The 17625-nt window shown below is 34.5% G+C and overlaps 1 protein-coding gene and 1 pseudogene across 1 annotated transcript; one reads left to right on the forward strand and one right to left on the reverse strand.

The window, feature by feature from the left end:
- Positions 1–520: 520 nt before the first annotated feature.
- LOC149232035 (uncharacterized) lies at positions 521–1454 on the reverse strand. Its single transcript, XM_089376421.1, has 3 exons — positions 1246–1454; positions 1060–1152; positions 521–887 (listed from the first exon to the last, which is right to left on the reverse strand). Exons 1-3 carry the CDS (start codon positions 1372–1374, stop codon positions 696–698), a joined length of 414 nt encoding a protein of 137 aa, XP_089232547.1. The 5' UTR covers positions 1375–1454; the 3' UTR covers positions 521–695.
- Positions 1455–3906: 2452 nt separating this feature from the next.
- Positions 3907–5806, forward strand: LOC149232036 (putative potassium transporter 12 pseudogene; annotated as a pseudogene).
- Positions 5807–17625: the final 11819 nt, after the last annotated feature.

Consider the following 17625-nt stretch of genomic DNA (forward strand, 5'->3'; position numbering starts at 1 on the left):
CATCTAGTTGTTGTCTTTTTTTGCATCTAATTTGGTGCCCATTTATGTGTCCTTGTTTTTGCCCAATTTGATATCCTTTTGTATGCCATGTTTTGTTCCCTTCTTTGTGTCAACTATTGCACAATTTTTCACTTCTAATTTAAAACACTTTGTATGTCAATTGTTTGCATTTTGTATTAATTCTTAGTTTAACATCCAATTTTACTTTCAATTTTGCATCCATGGTTACATCCGCATTTGACTTCTTATATAGAGTATATTTTTCTTTACATATATGACCCCCTTTATAGATTCATAGTGAAATATATGATAGTTTCTAAATATCATTAAAGCAGATATCACAATTCAAAATCATTTGTAAAGAAATTTAAGAGAAATTGACAACATCCATCCAAAAAAATAACAATGTGTCATTAACAATTTTCAAAACATGTATAAAATAGCAACATAATACTAATAAAATCAGTATTATTTTTAATCAAAACAAGTAAAATTCAAATATGATTAACAAATCAAAATATTTCATGAATATCGTTATTCTACGATAAATTAACAACATACATAAATCAAACTCATCGTATGATTACAAAATCAAAATGTCTCATTGATATAGGGTAAATTCACAACACCCATCTAAACATAACAATGTCATTCTACACAATAATTTCTTCATAAAAAACAATGCATGTGCATGCCTAGCTACCACCACCAAGATCATCCTCATGATCATCTTGACCATCCTCATTACTCTGATCCACATCATCACCAACACCGCAACTATCATCATCATCTCCTCCTTCACCACCATCATCCTCATCCTCATCATCTCCTGATATATGTTGAACATAATTTGGATCATCGTCTTGGCAATCATTACCTATAGCATTCTGACAAAAAAAATCAATATTACATGTTAGTATTAATTACATAACACAACGCATGTTTTTGTTATACAATGTTAACCATAAAATGAGGTAAGATATAATATCTAATAGTACTAAAAAATAAAATGAAAATATGGTTTAAAAGTATATTGGAAATCCAACTAAGATTACATACCATAGAGTCCATCCAAACAACAAATTCAACCCATCTCTTTTGCTGCAGCACCTCCTTTTCCAAATGATTTGGAGGTCTTCCATATTTTAGTTCCTATCAATCAGTAAATAGGGAGAAATTAGATAACAATGACTTTCTTCTAGTACAAAATTTATTAAAAAAATATCACATGTTTAATATACTTACAAAGGTTGTTATCAGTGCTTTTAAACCTTTCTGGCCACTACGATGAGTGAATTTTTTCTTGGTTAACCTCGCCTTGGATGCCTTGTCCTTAAACATAAACCAATTCAATTTATTTTCACACAAATACATGTCTAAGATACTTATAAGTATTAATACATTCTAAATAATGTTTAATGAAAAATTCAATACCTGAATGCTCTCATTGCTGGCTTTTCTTTGTGCATCCAACCTCTCATATGATTTTACAAGTTCTTTCCATACTTTAAAAGGTATTTCAATAGGTCTTTGTTTCAGTCTTTGATCTTGAGGCTTTTTTTTTAATTTTTCTTGTTTGGTTAAAAATTTTGGTTAAAAAAAACCGAACAAGTAATTCACATCAATGGCATGGGGACTCTATGGATATGTGTAAAAAAATGGCTATAAAGAAAACATCCAAAAAACATATGAGCTCTCCCTTTGATGGTCACTTGGGGCATATGGCTGGAAAGGAACAACTCCATTTTCGAAAATCAAGGACAATCCTTTCTCAAAGTCCTTCCTAATATTTGCTCCAAATGTCTTAAAATGAAAAACAAAATTCAAACGTCATCCTTAAACATCTCCCTTAAATATAACGTTGGACCATAAATTCTTCACTTTTATTGTTATCGGCTCTGGAATGATTTTTCTATATGCAATTATATAATGAAATATGTGTGCACTAATGAAAAAACATTGAGTTTCATTTTTCATAATCACAAACAATGAAAAAAGAATCACACGTAACTAGCATCATTTTGGAAATTTTATATTTATTAAAAATCTTTAACATGTTTTCCTCCCATATCTCATAAAAAGGTGTGAAATTTTTTATATACTCTCCAATAAGCCTAAGGATCACATACCTTTTAAAACTTTGCATTACCATTATATGTTTCTCCTTGAAGATATATAATATGTTTCTTCTTTAACATATATATTATGTTTCGCATTTCTTAATATTTGACAAAATACTAAAGTTGAAAAGAATATAAAATCTCACTTTTTAGAATATTTTATGATATAAGAGATTGATTTAAGTGATGTTTTGGGTTAGGAGAGGTTAGCTTTATATAATAAAAGAATATTAACAATTTTAAAGTCTAAATTTTGACAATTCAACATAATTTGGCTTTACATAATAATAAAAAAGAAATTAAGAATTTTTATTTCATATATCTTATTTATAACATTTTAATGGTTTATTCATATAGTAATAAAAAGTTCATATTTATAGGCAATTTAAAAATGATAATTTTAAGAGTGTTTACATCTAAAAAGTGTGGGAATAGTTTGAGATATGGTAGCACACAATGTCCCATCATTGTGAGTTTTTAATACCATGAAAATGATCATTTAAGAGTGTTTACGGCGAGGGAATAGCTTGAGATATGATAGAACACATTATCCCATCATCGAGTTTTTAATACCATGATTGTTCACTAGTGAGAAAAAATCACATGGAGAGAACACAGAAAAATAACCGAATGTAGAGAAAAAAAAAAACAAAAAACAAAAACAAAAACAAAATTTGTAAAAAAAATCATAAAACAAATATTATATACTTTTAAATTTTGTATTTGTAATTTAACTTAAAAAAAAAAAAAAAAAAAAAAAAAAAAAAAAAAAAAAAAAATTAGTAAGAAAAATTCATAAAACAAATATTATATACTTTTAAATTTTATATTTGTAATCTATCTGAAAAAATTAACATACTCGTAGAGGAGCTAATTTATTCGCAGATATTTCTTGGTACCTAAAGCCATCACTTATATTTTATTAATTTATAAATAATTTATATTTTATTAATTTATAAGTAAATAAACAATTAACATTGTAAATTGTTACACAATTAATGCTATATAAGAAAGGTTAAAATTTTATCTATGATTTAGAATTAATGTTTTAACATGGTCTACAATGAAGCCATTATCACCTAAATCAATTCAAACTATCTATGATTTAATATTCAATAATCCAACAAAACTACAATGAACATCTTCCACGAGCTTATCATCTTTATAACATATATTGCTTCAGCTGAGATTCTAGTGTGTCAATTTTGTTTCATAACTACGGGTTATCGCTCTGTATAATTTTATTGGAATTAACGTGACCTCGGAGAATTTCTCTGATGAGATAAGAAAAACGCTATGATCGAAGGATGGTAATGTATTCATAGAAGTCACTGCAAAAAATCATTTGGGTATGAGGATTTTCAAGATTTCAATGGAAATCTGGATGTGGGATGCGATGTTACGATGTGGGTCGAAGAGATTGAGCTCTTTCTTTTTCTGGATTATGGGATTTGAATGCAGGAGTTGTTTCTATGGATGATAAAATTATGAGATTGAGGATTGTGGTCTTTGAATGCAAAAATTGCTTCTTTGGATGATAAACTTGTGCTTTTTTTATAAACAGTTGTGGGGATTCTCCTAAGTTTTTATTGATTTCTCTTTTGTGTATCATTCTTGTCATTGTCAACCCCATTATCATATCAATGTCTAGGATGAGAAAGATAGGGATGGGATCAGTGAGGGCTCAATGTCTTTGTTGTCATCAGAGTCCAGGTCGGTTGATGGCAGTGAAATGGAAGGGTAATCCCCAAGGTGGTTTGTTGACGATGATCAGACATGACACAAAATGAGGCGTGGGCTCGTTCTGAAGACCAAGTGAGTGGATTCCTTTGATGTGGAGGCCATGGACGTGCTCGGTGTTCATAAGGGCCATGATAAGGACCTTTCATTAGGACGGACGCTCGACTTGGCATTCCAAACACTTGGAGTGGTCTATGGAGATATGGGTACCAACTCCTTGTATGTTTTCACTAGTGTATTCATCCAAGCTCGTACCAAAGGAGAGGAAGATGTTTTGGGTGCATTAGCTTTAGTGATGTACACAATAGCCCTCATCCCTTTGGCTAAATAGGTGTTCATTATGCTCAAATCCAATGACAATGGTGAAGGGGGGACATTTTCCTTGTACTCTTTGATTTGCACATATACGAAGGTCAATCTGCTCCCCAACCAGCAACCATCAGATGAAAAAAATTCCAATTTCAAGCTCAAGTTGCCCACCCCGAAACTGGAAAGATGATTAAGAATCAAAGAAAGCCTTTAGAGAAGTACAAAATTGAAGACCCTACTGCTACTCTTGTTTCTCATGGGTACTTCCATGGTAATTGGGGATGGCATACTTACACCTGCAATATTAGTCATGTTTGTTGTTAGTGGCATGCAAGATGAAATATCTAGCTTTACGGAAGACACAGTGGTCATTGTCTCAATCATATTCCTGGTGATCTTGTTCAGCATAAAACAGTTTGGTACAAGCAAAGTAGGCATGACATTTTCTCTGGCACTCATGATATGGTTTTTCTCTATTGGTTCTATTTTACTTTACAATATTATTTAACATGACATGACAATTTTAAGGGCATTCAATCCTGTTTATATCTATTACTTGTTCAAGAGGAACACTATCAAAGCATGGATGTCCCTAGGAGGTTGCGTGTTATGCATAATAGGAGCTGAAGCTATGTTTGCTGATTTGGGTCACTTCTCAGTAAGATCCATCCAGATAGCCTTCACATGTGTAGTATTCCCATGCCTACTATTGGCTTACATGGATCAAGTTGCATATCTTATGAAGCATCCCTCTGTGGTGGAGAACGTATTCTCTGCTTCAATTCCAGATGGTTTTATCTGGCCAGTCTTCGTGATAGCTAGTGTTGTTGCCATGATTGCAAGCCAGGCAATGATCTCAGCAACAATTTCATCTATTAAAATGTCCATGGCCCTAGGATGCTTTCCCAGATTGAAAATAATTCACACATCTCGACGATTCATGGGTCAGATCTACATTCTTGTCATCAACTGGGTTCTAATGATGATGTGTGTCTTGGTATGTGATTGTTTTAAGAGCACGGTCGAGATATCAAATGCATATGGCATTGCAAAGGTAGAGATGATTATGGTGACTACAAGCCTAGTGACTCTTGTCATGGTTCTTATATGGGCAAAAAATATATTCCTTGCGATTGGATTTCCTGTTCTATTTGGATCAACTGAGCTAATTTATTTTTCTGCAGTTTTGATGAAAGTGGGGGAAAATGGTTGGATAAATGGTTTTTGCCACCTGCTTCCTTCTTGTGATGTACATTTGGAACTATGGAAGTGTTCTGAATTATCAGGAGTTGTATATCTTGTTGGTCACGGAGATGTCAAGGCTAGAAAGGATTCATGGTTTCCTAAGAAACTGGTTATAATCTACTTCTATGCTTTCATGAGGGCAAACTGCAGGGCAGGCCCTGCAAGCCTCAATGTACCTCACACCAATCTCTTGCAAGTTAGCATGACATATACTGTCTAACTTGAAGGTTTCCATGAATTAAACATGCTGAATGTTTTTCAAGGACCAAGTCACAACATCAATATGGTGATGGATAACAAAGATTTCCTTGAAGGTGGCAGAGATGAAGTGAATTTTAATGTGAAGTTAATAATCATAAGTTTTGTTGTCGACCAAGATCTTCATTACTTAGTCCTTGATTTTGTTTGATAGAGAATAATAGCCATTCCTACGATTAATCACTGATATTTATGAACAAAGACACCATTCTTTTTTCAATGAAGATGATAGGTGGTATTTTATATGCATGGTTAAGCCTAAGATAAGCCATGTTTTCTACATAAGAAAGTTATATTAAGTTATATCCATGAAAATGAAAGGAAGATGACATTGCATGTTTCCTCGTATAGCTAACCATCGCTCAATAACATTGGATGCTTCTCCACCTCATTCATTACATCATTTCTTAAGAACCTTGGATGCTTCTCCATTTTTTTTGACATCATGTATTGATTATGTTGTTGTTGGAGGTTTTACACTAAGTTTTTCAACATCGAGCTTACTAGGGCTTGCACCACCGGGGTTATTAGTAAGAATCTCATGAGGTTTGCATAGCCATGATTATTAGAATCAAAATAGTAGGATTTGCACTAAAAAACAGTTCATAGAGCTTTCCTGCTGGGGAGAAAATCACAAGTTCAACTTCTGCAGTGCAGAGCACCGAGAGCTCGTAAGCTTTCTTCAGCAATCCACCTACGTTTGGAAAATGTAGCCTGCCTGCTGGCGATGTTCTCAATCCTCTTCCTCTGCATCTTTCCCCTCACTATTATTGTATGTCCTCTTTCATTTTTCCCTCCAAACAAACCCTCTCAAATTGAGAAAGCAGAACAACTCACTCGATGAGAATCCGAATCCAATTATCGCTTCTAACAATAACCCAATACGATACCAGAAGTGATTACACAAAACCTCATTGACTCTTCATTTGTTTGGAAAAGAGCCAAGCATATACTTCTGACGAGGGTTTCCGTCTCAAGTCTGGCTCGCAGGACGTCGCTTAGTCAATTGCGAGAAAAGTTTTCCACCTGCCTGTCACATACGGTTTGTCACACTATATATTAAAATCAGGGACAATCCTTTCTCGGAGTGGACAATCCATTTGAATGCATTGATCAATGCTTTGTGCAACGCTGGTAGAGTGGACCATGCAAGGAACTATCTAATGGAGATGAAAAAATTTAAATCCTGATATAGTTTGCTATAGGACATTCATTGGAGGCCTATGCAAGTTGGGTATGGTGGATGAGGCAGTGAATCAACTGGCGATAATGATTAGAAAGGGTCTCTCACCCACATATGCTCTGTACTATTCACTCATCAAAGCTTGCTGCAAATCAAAGAAAGTTCAAGCTGCTGCCCAGACACTGAACAAAATGCTTAGGGAACGTGTTGTTCCAAGTCATGCAAGTTTTATCTATGGCATGCATCATCTTGGGAAGGTAGGAAAAAAAATTGAGGCATAAAAAGTTCTTGAAGAAGTGATAGATTGTAAATCCTCTGTACATGTTAAAGTATACACAGAAGTAATGTCTGCTCTATTTCAGACCAGTGAAGTGGAAAAATCATTACAATTAGAAGGCAAAATAATTAGAAGAGGTTGTGAGACTAACTTTTTGACTCTGTAAAACAGTGTTTCTCTAAGGGAAAAATTGATGAGGTATCCAAGATTTTAGAAGGCATAAACCAAAGATATCCGGTACAAGGTATTACATTATGAAAAAATTGAAATGGTCAGATTTATTATTTTTCCAAGGAGACCACTCTTGCTTGAAGGAATGGAGAGGGCTCTGCTCGTAAGAAAGTACTGAACCAAGACCATTGTCAAAAAATGTTGAACCAAGAGTATTGTTAAAAAGCAATGTTGCTTAGTTGCATGAAAATTTAATTGTCCAAAATTTAATTTTGGACTCTTTGCTGGCAAAATTTCATATAAAGGTATGCCCTTTTGCCTTATAACATGATGATTTTAATGAAAATGGAGGAAGGGAATCAACTTCAGAGAATCAAATGAAGTTAAAAAATATTAGATTATCAATTATAATCCATAGGAAGGGAGGAAAATAAAGGGTATGGTTGTGCTTAGCCTAAAACGTTTGCCTCTCATTTGAGAACTTTTCAAAAACTCAACTTTATTTCTGAATCTATAAACACAACTCTAAGTTTACATCTCAATTTACAGGTAAAGATTCGGTTTAAAGCAAATCTAAAAATAAGAATAAGCAAATCCAGAACTAAGAATTTGAAGCATTATTATTGTGGCAGAGCAAGGCAACTAAAATTTGAGTGTGTGGGAACAAAGTGGGATCTAGAACATGGAAAACTCACCAAAACAAACAGCAAATATTGTGGAAAGCGGAAAAAAGGAAAAAGAGCATCATTCCTTTGTTAATTCTCATACAGAATACAAATTAGATGCATGGTGTGAAGGAAAATGAAATTTACAGGTTTGTGGTTGAAATTTATTGGTGTATCTATACGTGTGGCCCCAAATCATTTGTAGGTATCATACCTGTAATTATGGGTAAGGCCATATTTAATTTGATTTATTTGAAACTAGGTTTGTGGTTAATTCCAACCTAGGAAAACTTGATATATAGGTTCAATAACCTTCTTGTGTTGTATGCCCTCATTGTGTAGGCTCAATAACCCTCTTGCTGTGTGTGCCTTTGTTATGTGGGCCAATAACCCCTCTTGAGAGGATGCCTCATTCGAGTTCAACACAGTGAACATAATTTCTTGTGAGGGAGAAGAAAGGATTGAGAGGTATGAAGTTACAGGAAAATGGAGAGCTAGAGTGACTATGGCAGGATTTATTGTATATCATCTCAGTGCTGATGTTAAGGACACGGTTAAATCTTTGCTCTGTTAATCATATTGCAATAGCTATAAGACTAAGGAAGAAGGAGGAGCTATGTATTTACTATTTTGGATGGTTGGACAAAATTCTCATTGCAACATCTGCTTGGCATCGAGAGGCAACGGCTATAAGAATGTTCTTGTACAAGAATTTGTTATAATTTATCAATACCATTGTTGAAACTGCATGTGACTTTCATGTGTGTCAGGGAAGAGTTCAGAAACCTGACACAATAACTTATTATAGGGGTAAAAGATGAAACTAATTTAAGGAAACAATGGTTTTTACCTGTCCTGTTCAACCAGGGATAAGATAGTTATTCGTTTGTATTTTGCTTCCTTATCCAGGTAGACAGGAAAATGCTAAGGCTTGCTAAAATCAATGATATGCCTGCCTACACAGTGGGTAATTGGATAGAGATAGTTACTATTTAACTTTCAGGAACTTATACTTCACTAGCTAAAAAGTTTTGGATTTTTTTTTCTTATGACCTTGAGTACAGAGTCTCATAATCAACTAGAAGAAAAATCAAGTCTATCTTTCAATTGCTTGAACCAGGACTATATCACGGATATTGCAGCAATAAAAGAAATAATTCTAGTCTATAGAAAGGTAGCATAGTAATAACATACTTGAGTTTTCGGGGTGCTTCAAACAATCTCGTCCTAAAGATAGGATTCCAGGTTGTTTGCAGATTTTAATTGGTGAGGTTGGCTCTAATTTTGGAACTTTGTTGGCTCTGCTGCAGGTATCATTTTGCCCCAAATCTTCGCCAAGACTTTTTCATGGACTCACTAAAGGACTCTCATTTTCTGCATCCTTCATATGAGTAAACCTTCGACCCAGCACTGGTTTTCAATACAAACTTTCAAAGAGAGAAACTGGCAGTTTGGAGCAGGTTACAAGACCTCCTTCTATAATGAACAGAGATGACCCCAGAATGTGGCAAAAGTTCTCCCCTTCAGCCGGTGCTAAAGAAAACAAAGAGCTTCTCTCTGAAATCTCTAACGGCGTGCTTGGATGGCCTAATCTGACCAAAACTACAAAAATGTACCATGAGTTTTCCTCTACGTTGTTATATTGTGAAGGATAGTGTTTCCCTCAATTACTAACCGTTCCAATAGCCCCTGCTTCCTGATCCATTAGTTTTGACTTCTCCAGACACTAAAGAGCATTAACGATTCTATTCCATTACACAAAGATGAGCTGGAAGGGAAAACCCTTCGGAGCACAGTATTTCATGTTGAGGTATCAAATTCTTGGTTCCATGGAAATAGAAACCGCATGAAGATATCTACGAACCACTTGAACATCAAAAATGTTCAGTCTCAAAACTCTGAAGTAAATTTGTAAAGAATGTAGCATTAGCTTTCTTGGCTTAGTGAAATCCCTAATTTTCTATCCTATTTTCCTGTCTTAAAAATCTCACGAAAACCTGTAAAGATTGTGCCATTGTGTACGCTTAGCCTCTAAAAGCCCTAGCTTTCTATCTTCTTCTGTGTAATTTGAATAGAACACCATCAAATACCAGAATTATCAATTCCCATTCTCCAAAACTTTTAAATGTGCGGAACTGAGACAGAAATCATTCAATCAAACCACTCGAAATGCATCTGAATGCTGATCCATTAACTTAAAGAACTTCTTCCCAAACTCTACCATTTTTAAAAAAAAAATTTGAGCACAACCTTGTCTAGTCCATTTATAGAGAGCGTTAGTTTATGAAATCTTTCCTGTAAGCCAAAATAGAGTCAAAATTTTCCATTGAAAGCTCAGAATAACTGAACCAGAAACAACCCTTGTGAAATTTGCTGCTTAAAACATTGTTTTGAGCACGACCTCTTTCTTCAGATTTATTTTAGATAATACGGTAGCTTATTTAATGAAATATTTCCAGAAAGTTGAAATATGGCAAATTTTTCCAATCAAGAACTCTAAATAATTTCATTAGGACAAGGCGTAGAGGATTCATGACGGCGACAAGAAAATAATGGCGCTTTGCAATTTTAGCACTCTCTTGCAGAAAAATACCTTTTTTGAAATCATTTTGACCACGAAGAAACACAGATGAACTGTTGGAAGTCGTGCAGAGAGAGATCTGGTGGCTCGTGGATCGATTCTGGGGCAATGTTTATGCGATTGCAAACCATGATTGTTCATATGCGAGCTACTGAGCTCGTTGAGAGGGATACGCGCAATGGCGCCAAACTCTACCAAGAGGATTTGAATTTAAAGGCGGGATAGAATATCTACCGTCCGATCATGTCATCGACGGCCATATATTTGTGTTTCAGTAAAACGGATTTTCAAAGAATTTGAAATATTATACATTTTATAGAATTTGAAATATTATACATTCTATTATTTAAGCTGAATAATAGTTTTACTTTGGAAAAATAATTGGGCACATCAAATAAAATATTGATGCGACGGACATAGAACTCCGAAACAATAAAGCACCCTTCTCTTACTCCAAAACAATAATGCACCCTTCTCTAGTTGATGTGTCAATGCTTTCTTTGAAGTGGAACTTAAAGAATTAAGTAATTATTCATTATTAAATTGGGATTTTGTATATATTAATTGATTATTTATTAATGTTAATTTCATTTTATAATTTTATAGTAATTTTTAATAGATTTTTGTTAAAGATAATTATTTGAGCTATTATTGTATCAAGATTTTTGTTGTGTCTTTTATTATTATATTTTAATCCACTTTAAACATGCTCAAAATATGTTTTCATCTTCATTTGTGGAGATTATCTACTTGCATATTCAAAAAGTTTTGATGTAGTTTTTGCCTTGAAAAATGATTATTGTGATTGTAATGGTCAGAAATTATTCTATAAACAGTGTTAAGTGTTATTTAGAATAAATGAGAAATTCTTTTTGAATATATAAGACTAATCTTTGAGAGAATAGATATATATTCCCTAATTATCACATAAACAAGGGGTTAATCTTGCATTTAGTGCTTTATCTCTGTAGAGTTTCGCTAAACAAAGGGAATACCTCCTCCTGCGTGACTTCGATTGTCCCTCCTACTTTAAAGATGTAGTCTTGTCGAATATACCAAAAACATAGTAGGATTCTTTCATTATTGACAAAATCAAGCACATGTGCAAGGGAAGTATTCATCTATGGATGGTTAACAAGTTCATTAATAACTACAAGCAAACGCTTCAAACTATGTATTTAATGATCTCTAGTCATCATCTAAAGAGTTCAAGAATCAAATCAATTCCAACCTAAGTTCTAACTATATGGTAAACCTCTACTCTAGAGGTTCTATTATTGTAAAATTTCACAACTATGGAAGTTGTGGCAAGGTCTCAAAGGAGGGACTTTCTTTTTGGGGCAAAACTAACCTTTTTTCAAAAGATAGTTTCTATAATTGAATCCATCTTCAATATCCATTTCTTCAGCCCCACTCTGCCGGATTTGAATATTGAATCCCCCCTACTTATTTTGGGATGAGATGATCTTTCAAAAGCCAACATAAATATATTGGGGACTTACAACAATATACAAACTAAGCAAGGAAGGGTATACACACATGTGTTAGAATTTGAATTGAAGTTGACTTGAGCAAAGGTATAACAATGCATATTTAATTAAATATTGGTGATTTTAACAACCACGTCCATTAGATTAAAATAATGATACTTTATGTGTATCTATATGCAAAGACAAAATACTTGAAAGGCACCTTCCCAACAACAAAGGTCATTATAAGAAAAATGGAAAAATAACAAGTTGATGGGTGGTATGATTGAATGAAGAATCAAAGGGCGAGAAAGAAGAGACATCCAAGTTTAGTCCTAATAAAAGATTTTATGGCCCCTTCCAAGGAATGCGTTATTAAGAGGGACACAAACATGATCATGGAGTCTGTGCTAAAGTCTTATGGGAGAAATAGGAAGCATGTGAATGAGATATTATGGATTTCAAAAGAGAAATCATGTTATTCAATCCAATAGAAGCAAGGGGATTGGTGCTACTTGAGACTCCATAAGCTCTAAATCAATTGGTGAAAGCAAGAAGTCTAAAAGATAAATGAAAAGAAAGGAATATCCATCTATGTACAAATCTACAATAAATAAATTCAAAATTATACAGTGTTTCCATATAGACAATGTTAGGTCCCTATAACACTAGTGATTCCCCCATTACTAGTGTCATTGTGGCCCTTACTGTTATTGTTGTGCCCTTATTGTCCCCATATTGTTATTATTGTGCCCCATAGAAGCCCACTATTGTTATTTTTGTGCCCTTATATTATTATTGTTATGTTGACTTTGATTATATTGTGACCCCTTAGACTCCTATATATAGAAATGAGACTTTGTCATTTGTATCATCCAATAATTGTTCTTTTGTGTAATGTAAAGGAGGTTGCCCCCTCGAAGAGGCTGATTTCTAAGTTGTTGATCTATCTTTTCTCTCTTTTTGTGAGTTGGTTTCATAACAGACAACCTAGGTTCGAACCCTAAAAAGTGTAGGGTCTTTGTGAGTGTTTGTGAGGGAATGTGTTTGACATCACATAATTGGATTCCCTTCATCATCAAAGAGACATGTGTCCCAAAAGTCAATTTGGTTTAAGTGGATGTTAATATGATACATTGTATATTTTCTGAGGGTATTAGCACAATTGGAAAAAAGCATGTTGGCAAGCCCTTGTGTATCCAAGTGATCGAAAGTTCAATCCCCCAGACATATCTCACCAATTGAACTTAAAAAAAATATGATACATTGTATATTGCAAAGCCATTAAGTTAAGTAATGACCTTGGCTAACCCAAATATTTAATTAGAATTTAAGCTCAAACACAACATTAGAAATGAAACCTTCACTCTAGATCTAAGGATATAGGGGTCAACATTGGATATTGGATACAAGACAAGGTGATCAAATGTATCTCTTGGACTAGCATTTTTTACAAAGGAATACAAATTTTAATGCTTATATTAACATGTATGTATAATATAATAATGAAATAGTCACTCTTTAGTTCATGGATAAAAGTGTTGGTGTGGAAGGAAATCTCGAGGGATGTGTCACTATAGTCATAAAAATTGCATTTATTGTGGCACATGGAGAACTTATTAATTGGGTGTAGCTTTAAAAATGGATAGGAGTGTTATCGTCCCCACCTAACTGCAATTCCTACAAATGACATATTTAGTGATTAATGAGTATATTGTTGTAATAATTTTGAACCCTGTGTTAAGAAATCCCTATGCAATCCAATTTAACTTAGGTACCATCCTCAAAATGAGGAGAAGTCATTTGTGGGTTTCCTTAGAATGTGTATTTCAAGGAAGAATGTGTACTTTGTCGATATGTTGAAAGGTTTTATGGTCTTTGTGTTTTAGTGTACCATGTCATGTTTGGCATTGAGCGTTGGGTGTGTTGGAAGCCAACTCTTGGTAAACTCAAATACACTTGTCCTAAGGAGGGAGTTGGGGTTTTAAGGTTCTCTGGTTGTAAAAGCTTTCAAAGTCAATGTTTTTCATCCTCTTCTTGCATATTGCAGCCTCAAGGCCATTCGATGAGTTGGTGGTCATGCTTAAGGTTTTCATCCTATTCTTGCATTGTGCTTAAGGTTGATTGGTACCTTGTTCCATGAATTATGATCAACTTTGGGTCCTCTTTCAGTAGACACCTCCTAGCCACAGTATTAAAGGCAACATATTGGTTTCCTTTACTAATTTTAGATTGTAATAAATTTAGATGTAATGGTTGTCACACGCGTTCATATACAACTACCTCATAACAAAGCTAACACAAGCACTTCTACCCATGCCTACATCACATCACAGAGGAGGAATCAATCAATATTATTCAATATCCCGCATTCGAGTATCCCTCCTTTGAGGATTCAATCCAACATTTATGGAGATCAGGTCATCCATTTACAATAACTAGCTTTGCCATATAGCATGTTCATATTCCTATTGTCATGGCCGAAGGTACCACCGACATATATCTTATGCAATACGAATAAATAATTAGAACGCCTCAATGGATGCAATTCATCCTATAATGCATAATGCATATATTAGATAACCCGAACCATAGGCTCTACCGTTTCAAAACAAAATCATTTATCATACATAATCAATAATCCGTCTGCCACAGTTGCATGACACGTTAACATGTGTATCTTAGGGATTATGCACAATTAATCAGAAGCGCAGCATTGGATGCATAGCACAAATAACTTGTACCATAGTTTATACAGTCGAGCCTTAACCACAGTTAACAAATTTGCATAGAGGCTCAAGCACGACTATTCACTATCTTAACAAAAGACAGGTTAACACCAATTCTACATAAGATTCACATACTATGACTGTAATTAGAATTTCATTTATGTGCATCCATAAAATCATCTCATTAACGCCACATGCAGTGCATTTAAAACTCAAGCAAATTCTCTCATATGCTAAGGAATTTATAACATAGAGGGTAAGAAACCAACATACAGAACAATCCACACAAGTGAGTCAAACTAGATCAAAAGAGAGAACAACACTTGGAAAACAGAGCACCGCTACCCAACCTAGAAATGACTCTTCAGTTCACCACCGAGTCGAGGTTCTTGCCATGGATCAACCGCCTCCAATTGATCTATGCAATGGGTATTTAATACCTTCTTTCATGATATGGTTTCCATTAGCGGTGTCTCGCTTTTATGGATCTTTTTATCCATTTGCGTAGGCTTATCTCATAAAAGCTCACCTTTCTCTCCCATGAGGATTTTCCTCATAGAAGATTGCCTTTCTCTCCCGCACAACTTTTATGTTTTTCTCAATGGATATTTATCTCCAATCCATCCAACTTATCTAGAATTAAATCGAGAAGCTTTACCATGAAAGAATTATCCTTTCCCATTCACCAATGTGATTTGGCAAGAATCTCATCTCTTGGTGTCTCGCTTTTCCAAGTGATTAATTTATTAATAATGTATTTACTTTTTATATTACACATCATACCTAGCTTTTCTCAGCTTAGGTTTGCAAAGTTTGACACACAAGGGAGGGGTGTTACATTTTGGATCCCTCTCTTTCCTTAAGATCCCTCCAACTGCAGCTAGAGTTCTTAGATGACTGTAAGGAGGAAGCCCCTATTGGAAAGGGACAGACAGTTTGAAGGTGTCTATCTTGTTGGTAATTCCTATATCGAAAAGTTGTATTTTCATAGTCCAGGGGTTGGGAATACACAATTCCCATCCACTTGAGCTCAATTTTATCTCGCAAAACTTCATTGGGATCTACCTAAACACATATGCAAACATAGGTGAAAATGCCTTTCAAAAGTCTTTCCCTCTCTACTTTGACGAATCTTCCAATAAAATTGCCCACTTTTTCTAAGAGATCTAGATGGGTAAAGTGAATGGGAAAACTGGGAATCTTACCCATACTAGAGTAGTCATCGGCAACATAGTGAGAGGATTGAAGTTGGGAAACCATGGCTTCACTAGAAGACCAACTCATCCCCAAAACCATGGACCTTGGTCAAGGATTTTTTTCTTATCCTCAAGACATTTGAAGATCACCACAAAAAAACATGGGTCTACATCCACCCAAACCGGCATTCATCCAATCCTATCATAATCGAACAGAAAAACGCTACTTTTTCAATAGAAAATGGGGAATAAAAGTATCACCCAAGGATAATGACCATCGCATCAAGCACTCAATCATAAGGGAGGAGCAATAATTTGACAATCACACGTCCTTGATTTCTGTTGATTTAACTCTGAACACTCACGTAATATTCTCTTGCTTGGCGAATTAAACACCACTGCATGGAATGGACAAGGATTGAGCCAAACCCTGGATGAAGCCCACTTCATTCTCATCTAAACACAAAACTATATATACGTCAAAGCTATTACAATAGATTCTGACTGTCAACACCTCGAGGTTCTGTTTATATGTGGCTACCTTTTATGGTTACTATTGAATGTGTGATTGGCAATAGTAATGGCAACTTAGGGCTGCCAAATTTCCTTCGATTCCCTCACTACATCCTAACGCAAATAGTTGTTCAATGCCTTGGTTGTCTTTCAAAACTGGTAGGTAGCGTCTTCTTTGATATTTCTCGATGGTTTTAATTCCACTACAATCACAACTTTCATTTACATAAACTTCGTGTTTTCGCACGAGCGACGATTGTTCCAAGGTGAAATGTCACTTGGATGGTTTCAATGTTGTTGACTCATCATAACTAACTAATGGATATGCCCATTACAATTTTATACCACCCCATTATCAATATCAATTATGCATGGGAACCAATTAAAGCAACTATTCACATTAATTTTATATGAGCATGAGAACATGTGTTAACAAGCAGCCCATAAAGCCTCATTTTGAATGCCATAGTCACTTAGAAGGAATTCCTCTTGTAGTAGCATCCTCCCTACTAAACTTTGATAGTGCTAACATTAGAACCACCATTACAACAAGATATCTTTCTAGTGTTGACAACACCATTATAGTAAGATACCTCAAGAGAGACAGAAAATTTAAAAAGTATGATAGTAATACGTATCCAAAAGATGGTATTGAAACTAGTAATTGTTCAAGAATCCATAAGATTGTAAGGTCATTCTCATTATCATAATCATTGTCATCATCATCACCATCATCCTTGTCATTGTTATTGCCATCATTACATTATCATCATAATCACCATTCATGCCATCATCATCATCATTATGGACATTGTTTGCAATTGTTCATAATTGTAGATGTTGTAAGAAATATCATCAACCCAAAAAATGTGATCAGTGCTAGAAAAGGGTTGTTTAGGACACATTGATATACGTAAGAGAAATAAAAACTCTATTTTTGACAGATGATCGATGATGATCATCATCACCACCATTATCATCGTCATTGTCATTTTTATCATCCCCATCATCATCATTAATGTAATTTCTATTGACATTGTTGTAATCATGCATCATCATCATTCATGCCATTATTGTTTTTGATGATGACCTAGATGAAAATGATGATCATGACACCAAAGATAATGATTATGATTATGACAATGACAACATCTAAAATTGGGAAGATT

The sequence above is a fragment of the Pinus tabuliformis genome, chromosome J (genome assembly GCF_031772625.1).
Source record: "Pinus tabuliformis cultivar Carrire ecotype Pingquan chromosome J, CPIR1, whole genome shotgun sequence".
NCBI classification, from domain to species: Eukaryota; Viridiplantae; Streptophyta; class Pinopsida; order Pinales; family Pinaceae; genus Pinus; species Pinus tabuliformis.